General features: G+C 52.7%; 1 protein-coding gene across 1 annotated transcript in view; it reads right to left on the reverse strand.

The window, feature by feature from the left end:
* The window catches only part of Adgra2 (adhesion G protein-coupled receptor A2), a 38,745-nt gene that overhangs the window by 7,839 nt on the left and 18,788 nt on the right, over positions 1–12,118 (reverse strand). Inside the window, exons 3-12 of the mRNA XM_057752569.1 lie at positions 5,993–6,064; positions 5,621–5,692; positions 5,376–5,447; positions 4,607–4,770; positions 3,959–4,172; positions 3,011–3,175; positions 2,277–2,475; positions 1,540–1,689; positions 1,244–1,405; positions 141–365 (exon numbers count right to left, since the gene is read on the reverse strand). Coding sequence (XP_057608552.1) covers positions 141–365; positions 1,244–1,405; positions 1,540–1,689; positions 2,277–2,475; positions 3,011–3,175; positions 3,959–4,172; positions 4,607–4,770; positions 5,376–5,447; positions 5,621–5,692; positions 5,993–6,064 — 1,495 coding nt within the window. The remainder of the gene's footprint in view (positions 1–140; positions 366–1,243; positions 1,406–1,539; positions 1,690–2,276; positions 2,476–3,010; positions 3,176–3,958; positions 4,173–4,606; positions 4,771–5,375; positions 5,448–5,620; positions 5,693–5,992; positions 6,065–12,118) is intronic.

Consider the following 12,118-nt stretch of genomic DNA (forward strand, 5'->3'; position numbering starts at 1 on the left):
AGCACCCCTGGGCTTTGTCCCTCCTCCCACCTGGTGCATCCTCTCACACCAACCTCCACAAGGAGACACCTGCGTCTCAGCACCGCCCTCCTCAGCTTCTGGTCCCCACCCGCATGCCCTTCCCTTCCCCTGGTGCCCACCTTGATGTGGAAAGAGGACAGAGAAATGTTGGGCCTCCCAGTGGTGCAACGGAAGCGGAGCTGCTGATCAGGGAGGGGCTCAGGCTCGATGGGGACGTTCTGACCAAGGCCACCTGGCTGCGCAGCCAACACTCCTCCTTCCCTTCTCTGGAAGGCTGTGCAGGTCAGACCCACGTAGCTGTGAGGCTTGATGAGGTAGGCCTCCAATGCCACATTCCTTGAATTCTGGGGACAGAGAACTCGTCACCAGCTGTCTGAGATCTAGAGGTCCTCTGCTCTTTAGATCTGCTTCAGCCACGCCCCTTATCCTTTATGGCTGTCTTTTCAAAGCATGGGAAGTCTTATATAAGCCATAGGTCATCCACCCCCCACACACATACACCTCCCAGACACAGGTCTTCTCCCTCCCTTGGAGGTATTGTTCCTCTCACGCACTTCCTATCTTCCACCCGCTGATTCTGCTGCCCCAGCTCAGCTGTCAAGCAGGATCCATGTCTACCCCTCGCCATATGTCCCCGAGTACCTAGCACCATATCTGATACATAGACGCTCTGCTATAGTGTGCCTTCTACCAGTTTAGAAATGACTGCCTCCCAGCACTCGGGAGGCAGAGGCAGGCAGATCTCTGTAGTTCGAGGCCAGCGTGGGCTACAGAGCGAGTTCCAGGACAGGCTCCAAAGCTACAGAGAAACTCTGTCTTGAAAAAACAAAAACCAAAAAGTAAAAAGAAGAAAAAAAAAATGAAAAAAAAGTCACCGTCCCCTTGGAGAACTTTCCAGCACTCCTTAGTCCACTGAAAGTGCTGTTACCCTGAGACAAAGCCTCCATTTCCCCTACACCCATTCCCAGCATGCTCCATTTAACCCCCAACTCAGTTCCCAACAAGGCTCACACCACAGTGCTACATCACAGCTGCCTTTGCAGCTCTCTGACAGCTCACAGCTGAGCTCTGCTTGCCGCCATGTTACCAGAGTTTGATATGTGTCCCCGAGAGAGGCAAGCACTTCCGGTCTAAGAATCACCAAAACTGGCCCCACCACTCTGAGATCCCCTCCCCACAGTCTTAGCCCCTGAAGAGTCCCTCCCATGCCAAGCTACGGTACCACAGATATGTGCTGGGCGTGGGGGCTGAGGGCAGCTCCTCCAATGCGCTCCAGGGCACCCACAATGCCGCTGCAGGCTTTGTCCTCTCGTTGGGCCAGCCACAAAAGGTGCTCGTCCACCAGCATCAGGTTGCTGGCCATGTCCACCATGACCTCCACCAGCTGAGGGAGAGAGGGAGGCAGGGCAGTCACTGACAGCAGGGGTGGTATTTGGGACCCAGGACTGATGCAAATGTGAGGCCTGAGATGATGGCATGATGGCTTCCAGGGGGTCCAGAGGATAGGTTGAATCTCACCTCTTTGATCTGGTCAACATAACCCAGAAATTTCTGGATCATCTGAGCCACGTAGACTACGTCCATCATGTCTGAAAAGCTGGCAGCCTCAGCGGTGTACACTCGCAGCTGGTGGGCCAGGGTCAAGGCATTGGAGGCATTGATGGGCATCTGGGAGCATTAGGGGAAAAGGAGATCAGGCTAGTGACTGCTTTCTGTCCCAGGACCTAGGGCCATGGGGCAGGAGACGAGCCAAGACCATGTACTGGGGACCATCATGTCATGTGATAATGACATGAGTCCTCGTCATCACAACACTAGGCTACTCAAGCTAAGCGTCACTATCGCAGGGGTGATGATGTAAATCATTGTGATAGTGGATAGAGCAGGCAGCGTAGGGTACAGGCCTGGCCCCTGGAAAAGGCAAGCTGGAGACAGCACCCGGGGAAAGGGTGGCAGCCTATGGCCCTTGCTTTACCCATTTATTTATTTGTTTATTGAGACAGGGTCTCACTAAGGAACTCTGGTTGTCCTAGAACTCACTACATAGACCCGACTGGCCTTGAACTCACAGAGATCCACCTGCCTCTGCTTCCTGAGTGCCGGGGATCAAAGGCGTGCGCCACTATGCCAGGCAGCTGTACCCACTTTTAACGCACAGCTGAGAACAGAGGTGCAGCCTCCCCCATGAGGTATTAGGCTCCATCCCAGCCAATTCCGAACCAAAGTTGCGGAGGGGGTGTGCGCCCCGGCCTCACCAGCACAAAGGTGTAGAGCACCCGAGTGATGTCATTGGTGTAGAGACAGTGGGAGTAGTCCCCTGGCTCCCAGCGGCCAGCTCGGTCACACCGGCGTGAGGCTCGGGTGCCTGGGGCTCCCCCACTCAAGGGCACAGAGGTGAAGGGGTACTGTAAGCAGGACTGGTAAGCTGTGATGCCAGCCAAGGTTCGCGGCCACCTAGAGGAGGTAGATGTGGGAAGCGGCCATGACTAAGACTCCTTGAGACAAACGCCCTCCCCTCCCAACCCCAACCTGGGGCTTGGTCAAGGGTGCAGTAAAGACTGTCCTGGCAGCCATCAAGGGGTTTCCCAAGTTCTGCTTTCTCTGTTTGTTCTGACAATGCTATTGCAGGCAATAGATGGGGTGCAGTACAGGGATCTGGATTCACAGACAAGCCCTGTCATTTATCGGACGAGTTGCTGATCTTTTCTGGGCTTTGGTAGTCACGGCTCTATAGTGTGGAGGATACTACCCACCCTGCATACAGAGAGGGTCTCTAGAACATTAAAATGTGACAGTGTAGAAAGCTTCTGCATACTAAAGTGGCAATAGTCATCTTCTTAAGATGTGACAGCAATTGTGGGCTAATGACCAAAGGGAGTCCATGGGACTGGAGGAAAAACGCACGGGAGACCCTAGTCTCTTGTGTCTCAGAGGGTGGAGATGCGGGGGAGGAGTGGGAGATTGCCATTTATAAAGCAAAGCAGCCCACCTGAAGTCCCCGCGGTTGTTGGTCACGCGCTCAGCAGGGCAGTAGGAGGCGGAGGTCTCCAGGACTACTATCTCCACCTTCTTGCTGGTGTTGCCTTGGACCGTGGACACGGAGCACTCCCACTCACCTGAGGCCCACACGCCGATGTGAGACAGGGTCAGCTCACTGCAGGGGAGGGGTGGAGGAACTGGCTTGGTGCGCTGGTGAGCTTTCTCGTCACCTTGACACAAGCTAGGGTCAACTGAGAAGATGGAACCTCAACTGAGAAAAGGCCTCGATCACACAGGCCTGTAGGCGAGTCTGTGGGAGCATTTTCTTGGTTTGTGTTTGGTGTGAGGGAGCCCGGCCCGGCCCACCGTGGGTGGTGCCACTCCTGGGCAGGTAGTCCAGGGTTGTTTAGGAAAGTAGGCTGAGCACAAAGAGTCAGTAAACCGTCTTCCTCTCTGCTTCAGTTCCTGCCTCCAGGTTCCTACCCTGCTTGAGTTCCTGCCCTGGTTTCCCTTCCTTTCCTCCCCAAGTTGCTTTTGGACATGGTGTTTACCACATTAAGAGGAAGCAAACGAAGATACTTGGTAAGCACTCTCTGGCCCAGCCCAGCCCTCCCCTCAATGCCCACCCCCCGCTCCCCCAGAAGCCCATCAGCCTATACCCTGTTCTGGGACACCAGTTCCCGTTCTTCCGTTAATGGAATAAGAAGTACGTGTGCATACAAACTCTTCCATGCAGGCACTAATGTGTCAAATGCCACGCAGCCTCGTTTTAACAAGCGTTTACTCTCTTTCTGGGGGGAGGGCTTTAATTCTGGTCAGACCATTTCTAATTGTATCTTAGCTCTCTATAATCTCAATCTCCCCGCCCCCATCTCTCAGAAGCATGTTTAGAGGGGAATGAGAACCGCGGCTCTCCCTCTCCATGCCCTAGGCTAAAAAGGGACAGCGGAGCCTGTACCTGGTAATGAAGGTGCAGTCATGGATGAGGTTCTCCGCAAGGACGATGCCTGCCTGTTCATCACCCTCCATAGGGGCCCCGTTGTGGTACCAGTGGATGCGGGTATCATTGCCCAGGTAGCTGGCAGAGCACTGGAAGGGCAGACGGTCACCCTGGAACACCACTTGGCGCAAGGACGGGATGAGGTAGTGCGTATGAAGTTCCAGAGCCCCTTCTGTGGACGAGACGGAAGTGATAAGGCCTGAGCGCATGCGCAGGTGAGCCTATGCCAGGGAGCGTCTCCAGTAGTGCGAACCGACCCCTTAGCTTGTACTTAAAGGGCAGCGCATGGTGAGAGTGGAATCCCACAGGGTGGGTCCTGACCCTCTGCCTCTAGTGATCTGGTTGGGAATGGAAGGGATCAGAAAGAATCCTCCCAGATAAGAAGAACACAGAGGAATACAGGGGGAGACCAGGTGAAAATATAAACAAGCCAGCAGTCCTAAAAGAGGTTTAGGTGTGCTGATGGAGGGCTACCCCGTGGACCTGAGGGAAGGAGGCAAGCCTGGGAAAACACGACCATCATATAACACACAGGGCCCAGAGAGATTTGACCTAACAAGCTGCGGTGAGGGGCTGGCTCGCTGGGGCCCGGGACAAGTTTCTCACCACAGCGGAGCTGGGGCTCTTGGAGGCTGTTCAGGGCCTGGGCGTGCAGGGCACTGGGGTAGGCACAAAGTGTACGCTCCGAGAGCTGCAGGGAGTGATTCCGGGCCCAGGGCAGCAGCCAGCGCAGGTGACAGTCACAGGTCAGAAACTCAGTGCCAAAGTCCCTGCAGGGTGGGTCCAAGGAACAGTGTGGGCTCATGGGGGTGGGGGTGAAAGTCGGCAGGAAAGGGGTGGAGAAGACAACCTGGGGTATGTGTGCACCCTGCTACTCAGGATATGATTTGGGGGCGTTTTCTGGCAGTCTGCACACTCAGCAGGCACGATGCAGGCTAGAAATGACCACATATTTGGCCCCGGTCAGTGTGCTGAATGGAGATTTGGAGTTTGGGTAGGGACAGTGAAGTGAAGGCTGGCAAGTAGGTAAGATGGCTGCTCATAGGATCTGGGGATTTCTTTTTTTTTTTTTTTAATTTATTTATTATGTATACAATATTCTGTCTGTGTGTACGCCTGCAGGTCAGAAGAGGGCACCAGACCTCATTACAGATGGTTGTGAGCCACCATGTGGTTGCTGGGAATTGAACTCAGGACCTTTGGAAGAGCAGTCAGTGCTCTTAACCTCTGAGCCATCTTTCCAGCCCCTGGGGATTTCTTTAGGCCTGAAGGGAGGGTTAAGGTCTGGGCTTCAGAGTCCCCTGGGTTCAGGTACCTCTCTCCTGGGCAGAGGAAGGGACCAGGGGACTGTTCCTGTACAGGGGGAGATACTCACACAACCTTAAGGGCTGGCAGCTCATCAAAGACCCCAGGCTGCAGACTGGAGAAAATATTCCCAGATATGTTTCTGCAGAGGGCAGGGAAGAGTGAGGTGAGATCTTAGGGTCTCCCTGGGCCAGGAAAGTAGAGAGCTGGAAGGAGAAAATGCAGGCACCAGAAGGGTCTTCTTCCCTCCCAAACCCTCCCCTCCCCCTCCCCCCTTCTCTTTCTCCCTCTCTCAAAGACCTATCTATCACTCACAGTCTCAGAAGTCTGGGGAGGCCATGGAATGTCTCAGAGGTGAGACAGCCAATCCGGTTGTTGGAGAGATCTCTAGAGAGAGAGAGAGAGAGAGCGAGAGAGAGAGAATATCAACAAGTCCACTAAACAACAGGATGGAGATTCACTTCTCTTCTACGGGAGACATTCAGCCGGAGATTATGTGGGCAGTAGGCTTGGGCCTAATGCCATAGCAAGCTGGAAACACCCAGCCAATGTACTGGATAGAGGCTTGGTGTCTGAGAAGGGACAGGGAAGGGTGGGTCCTAGGGGTAGTGGCTCATCTGGGATATTTGTGGGAGGGGGTGAATAAAGAGAGGGCTAGCAGTGGGGTGGGCAGGACAAGCCACTCACAAGCGTTTCAGCTCCCCCAGACCTAGGAAGGCTCCAGGCTGCACAGTGCTGATGATATTGTTCCTCAGGTCCCTGTGGGAAGCAGTGGAGAGGCCTTCACACTTCTGTCCCAGGGCTACCCTGCCCCTCGGGTGGGACATCCTGTCACCACGGGACTGGCTTTTTGTGGCGCTTGACTTCCTTCTAAGTTGGCTTTCCTACATATACCCACCCGACAGGTCTCTGTAGCTTGTCTGGCCACCAGTAAGGAGAATGGGTCAGAGAAATGTCTGCAAGCTGAAGTCCCGCAAAAAAGAACAAATCTGGGTTGAAAATTCTGCGGACCAACTCATGATTCACTTGCCTACCGGTGATGAAGAGTTGTGCTCCGAAAGGGAAGCCACAATTATCTTGGGCTATCTTTAGTTCCCTTCCTAGCCACTTAGCCCCTACCTTTGTATCCAGCCCAGCGTCCTCTTGACTATCAGCTAAGACCTTTGTGACTTAGCAGATAACCAGCCCCAAAGCTAAGAATGTCATCAGACAGCATGGGAGACCCAGAACAGCCAATTCCTCCACTCTCCTGTAATGCCTACCTACTCTTGTCTCTAATTTGGTAAACGCATAGATGGATGGATTTCTTTGTTCTGGGACTATAAAGTTGATGCCGCCTCCCCCATGGTGGAGCGTGTAATTTGGAGCAGGCTGAATCCATCCCTAGGCATGGTCACTCACCTGTGGCTCAGAACGAACTACCTCTTACTCTCTCTGGGACAAGAGCTATGTCTTATGACAGCTTATCTACAGGAAGCAAGAGATGTGATAGGAAGGACTTTAGATGGTAAAACAGGGGCAAGAAGTAGAGAAAGCTTCCCGCTAGGAGTGAGGAACCTAGATTTCCCGCATTCCTTCACCGGGGCCACTCTAGGTCCTTACAGGGCTGTTCAGGGAAGTCTTTGAAAACTGCAGAACCGAACCATCAGGGGAATTTTACAGTGACTGTATTCCTACAGATCTCTCTCTGTGGAGCCTGTGAGGCAGGGAGGTTGGCGGACCAGAATGCACTGTGCCCTTGCACAGGTTCAAGCTAAGGTTGCCAATCATGGGTACAGATGAGGCCCAGGGCCAATAAAACCAGTGCAACCAAAGTGCTTCCCTAAGAAGATATCTGACCTTCTCACCGCTGTCAGGTGGTGGCAAGGAAGCTTCCTCCAGGCTGAACAGGTCACAGCAGAATGGACCATGGCTCCTGGGAGCCATTTCACTCCACATGGAGAAGTATACCCACTAGTGAGTCTCTGACCCCCCAGTTCAGTGGCTCAAACACTACTGAGGTTGGAGTTCAACTCTTGGCCCTTCCTCCCTTCCCCAGAGGCTACAGTTCCCCATCCAACCATGGAGACATGCTGCTGCCTATTTATTGGCCCAGCCCAATACCTACCATACAGCTTTCTGCTCTAGGGGTCAAACCAGCCCATCATCTTCTGAATTATCCTCTATGCTGTGCATAGCCAGGGAAGGCTACAGATCTTGACCCACTTACCCAAGGCTCTATCAAACCCAATCTTTTGTAAACCGACAGAGATCAGAACTAGGCTATGTAGAACTCGATGTAGAACACCGAGTCATCTTGTCTGCTCCTACCTAAAAGAGCTCAGGGGAGGAAGCATGGAGCGAAGGCGGGCCACTCCTGGGGGAAGAAGACAACTTTAACAAAGGTATACGGGGTCAAACTGGTGTCCAACATGCTACCATCCCAGCCAGTTTCAAAGATAGGCGAGGCCTTGGAGACGGCTCTGAATTACGGACAGAAGAGGGTTAACTGTGCTGGGAAATAGGTGTCCAGGACAGGGAGGTGCTGTCCTATCCCACCAGGGGGCCTGTTTGTGCAGTCCCTGCTGGGGAAAGAAACAGAGACAAGAGGCAGTGATGTAATTTTTATTTAACCAGGCTGTATCTCAGCTCCAGACTCAGATGATGGTGAGTCCCCTTAAGGAAGAAGGGAAACCCAGCATCGGGTCTCACCTTCCCAGAGAAAGCTAGCATTCCGGGAAGGTGTCCCAGTGCTGGGTCCACACAGAGAACGTGGAAGGGCCTGGCCTAGCCCTAGATTCCCTGCATGCCACATCAAGGGGACAGAGTTAGGTCCCCCTGCCCAGGACTGCCCTTCCTGTGTATCCCCCCCCTTTTTGGCATCAGGCTCCACCCTCTCATCCCACCCTCCTCTGTTGATCCAGCCTGTGCCCCCTGGCCTCGGCCGGGGTCTGGCCATTCTCAGGGCTCTGCCTCCCACCCCCACGCGCAGGGGCGGGCAGAGGGAAACACATTCCTTATTGTGTCATTTCCCTTCATGGGCTGCCAAGGGGCCGAGGCGGCAGCCCCCCGCCCCTTCCCTCTTTGCTCACTTGTGTTTATTCTCATTTCCTCCCCGCCCCCCACTTCGTGAACCCCACCCGCCTGCCCCACTGATGCTCTGCAGATGGGAGCAAGGCAGCCCTGGGGCCCCAGCCCCTCTCTCTGCCTGTTTCCTGCGGCTGAGCCACTCTAGGCCTTCCCTACAGGGCAGCCTCCACAGGGACAGGCATTCCTCCCTCAAGCGGGGCCCGGGGGTGACCAAGATAGTCTCCTGAAGTGAGTTTTCTAGGGGGTGGGCCAGCCCTGGGATACCAGGACTTGGGGGCACAGGCCAAGGGCTGTTTCCAGGACTGAATCCTGAACAGTCCACGTCTCCTGGCCCCTGAATAAGGGAAGTGGATCAGGGCTGCACGTCCCCAGGGACAGGAGGAAATGCCACCCTAGGACCAGCAGATTTTAGAAATCCAAGGCTTTTGTCAACTGACTGTTTCGAACCCTTCCTGTTTAGCACATTCCTGGGAAAAGCTGATGGAGGCTGAACTCCCGCCCCAGAAGAATGTTCTACACCTAACATTGGACACACGGTCACGGTAGGCTGTGGAATCCAGGCTAAGAACCCTAGCTTCAAAGACCTGGGGTTGGGGCTTTAGTGGAAGAGCACTTGCCTCATGTGTGCAAGGCCTGGCGTTCCATTCCACAATGCGGGGGAGGGGGACGCGACACAGACGGACCACTGAAGATACCGTGGTACGTGCCTTTAATCCTGGCACTCAGGACATTCAGACAAGTGAGTTTAAGGCTAGCCTGGTCTACATAGTGAGACCCTATTGAAAAAGAAAAGGAAAGGAAAGAAAAGGACCCTTGTTCCAGATTAATCTAAACTGATTCTCCATTAATTAGATCACAAACGAAAGTTAACCTGTCTAAGGTCACAACGCTGTTTCTAGAATATGGATTCTCTCACTCCCTTCTGCTTTACCTGAGAAAGAGGCACTGTGTTGATGGCGTATCCACATCCCCATTGCCTTTGGCCCAACCTCGCCATGTTCTAAGTACACCCTTCTCTGACTGTGGATGTCAGCCTGGAGGAGAGGACTCCTGAGGGCAGAAGTAGGTGGAGACTTCCTAGGACAGTCACGCCTTGTGCCCGCCCATCTTAGGGAAACAGAGTCTCCAGAACCTGAAGGCAGGAATTCAGCAGGAAAAGAAGACCAAGGTTGGCTGTGGTGGTGACGCCCTGAGGAGGCTGAAGGAGGACAGGAGTTTGAAGCCAGCCTAGGCTATAGAGCCAGAACCTGTCTCGAAGAAACAAGCATGCCTTAAATCCCAGCACTTGGGGAACAGAGGCAGGCGGATCTCTGTGAGTTCAAGGATAGCCTGAGCTACAAGAGCTAGTCCCAGGTCAGGCTCCAAAAACTACAGAGAAACCCTGTCTCGAAAAACAAAACAAAACAGAAACAAGCAGAAGCAAAAGCAAGACAAAACAAAATGTCCACTAGGTGAAGGTTCCCAAAAGAATTCAATCATAGTAGCCTAAAAGAGAAAAGTATCTAAATATTCATCAAAGTACACATAAATAAAAGATTTGAAATATAGTATTTTTGGTCAATGCGCTAGCTATTATTTGCCCACAAAGAGGAATAAAGTGCTGATACATGTTAAAGCACAGATGAACCTAGAAGATGTTTCACTGTCTGAAAGAATCTAGTTATAAAAGATTACATGTTCTATAATTCTATTTATATGAGATGCTCATAACAGGCAAATCCATAAGGTGAGGAAGCAGATTAGTGGTTGCTTAGGCCTGGCAGAGGACTGGGGAGTGACAGCTAATGATTCAGGGTTTCTTTTGTGGATGATGAAAATGTTCTAAAATTAGATTAGCGTGACCATCACACAATTTTCTGAACTATATCAAAGCCCATCGGCTTGTGTACTTTAAATGGGTGACATAAATTACATCGTGTTCGAGCTGTTGAGAGTGTGAGCTGACGTGACCGTGTGGGTGTGCGCTCACACACATCCAGGAAGAGCAGGGTTGCACGGAATTGGCTCCTCCTCACCCCCACAAGACCTCCCTGCTTGTAGGTCTGAAAACCAAATTATAGGCTTGCTGGCCACACAGCGACTTGTCCTCAGCCCTGCAAGGTTTCCAGAGCTCAGCTAGAAAGTGAAGCCTGGCTGCAAAACTGGCCAGAACACCCCTGCAGGTATAGAGGCTGCTGCAGGAAGAAAAGAAAGGGTCCTGTGGCCAAGGCAATCCATTATGGTCCCATATTCTCACCTTCCCACCTCCCAGGACTTCTGGCCCACATCACTCTACAGATATTTATTGAGCACATACACTGTGCCAGGCACTTTTGCTGACCTGGGCAGACAAGAGGACTGTTCCCGAACTTGTGAGCCACCCCCCCAGGGCTTCAGCTCTACTGGAGTCCCGGACAGCTTCTAAGTGTCATTCCTCCCCAGCGTTAGTGGGAAAGGAGAGACAGAGGCCTGGGCCTCACCCTTGGCCCCGCCCACAGATTAATAGAAACCACCTGGCCAGTGAGCAGCCCATTCCCATGAGCATCTGCTTCTAATGAGTGCCCCAGCACCCGCTGCATACCAGCCCCCAGGGCTCATTAATCTCATTAGGCAATGACAAATCATCCCAGGCTGAGCGAGCTCCCCTCCTTGGGCCCTTTGCTCCAGCTACAGGCAAGCTACGGAGGGCCCATACCCACGCGGCACCTCACACCCCAATGCGTCCTAAGTCCCTCTTCCTTGACCTCTTCTGGGGGATGTCTGTACAGTGGTCTCGTGGGTGGGCGTGGAGGCATCTCATAGGGCCTGAAGAATTTCCTACCGACCTGTTCCTCGTCGCATGTGATCTATGGGGAATCAGGACAAGCATACAAGGCACCCGAGCGAGGAACGAGCCCTCCATGTGGGGGCGGGGGTGGCTCTGTGGTACACTGCTTGTCTAGGGTGCTAGCATGCACTGAGCCCCAAGTCCCATCACCAGCACCACAAACAATGACAGAAGGGGGGCCTGGTGACCCACAGCTGATTGGATCCATCATCTCAGCCCTCCAGAGGGCAAAGTGAGGCACAGGTGGAGTTCTGAGCTCTCAAAGAAAGAAACCAGGGCCTGCAAAGTGTCTCTGCAGGAGAGGGTACTTGTCATTGAGCTTGCCAAATTGTATTTTGTCCTCAAAATCTATGTGGTGGAAAAAAAAAAAAAAGGTAGAGTCCAGTAAGATGTCCTCTGACCTTAATACATATACCTTAGCATAAATGTAAAAAATTAAGACAAAAGACATTACATTTCGAGTACAAAACTGCCTGAGTAAGACTGAAGTAGTGGCACTTCATCTGTATTTTAATAAATAAAGTTTGCCTGAAGATCAGAGAGTAAAAGAGGTCAGCCTTACAGACCAGGCAGTGGTAACACACATATTTAATCCCAGTAGCCACACTAGTTTGCCATAGAAACCGGGCGGTGCATGCCTTTAATCCCAGTGGTGCAGACCTTTAATCCCAGCCCTAGAGAGGATTGAAAGACAGGAGGAGACAGCTCACACACACAGTCTCATTCTGAGATTTCTGAAGGCAGGATCGCCATTCCAGACTGTGGTCGAGGTAAGAGCCAGTGGCTGGCTATTTTGCTTTTCTCACCTTCAGGTTGAACCCCAGTTTCTCTGAGTTTTTATTAATCGTGCTTCAGACTGAGAAGGCTGGACAGGTACACATAACAGGAGGCCAGGCTAACACTTTCATAGATGTCTTCAGAAGGGAGACGTCTCTATG

The sequence above is a fragment of the Chionomys nivalis genome, chromosome 20 (assembly GCF_950005125.1).
Source record: "Chionomys nivalis chromosome 20, mChiNiv1.1, whole genome shotgun sequence".
Taxonomy (NCBI): Eukaryota; Metazoa; Chordata; class Mammalia; order Rodentia; family Cricetidae; genus Chionomys; species Chionomys nivalis.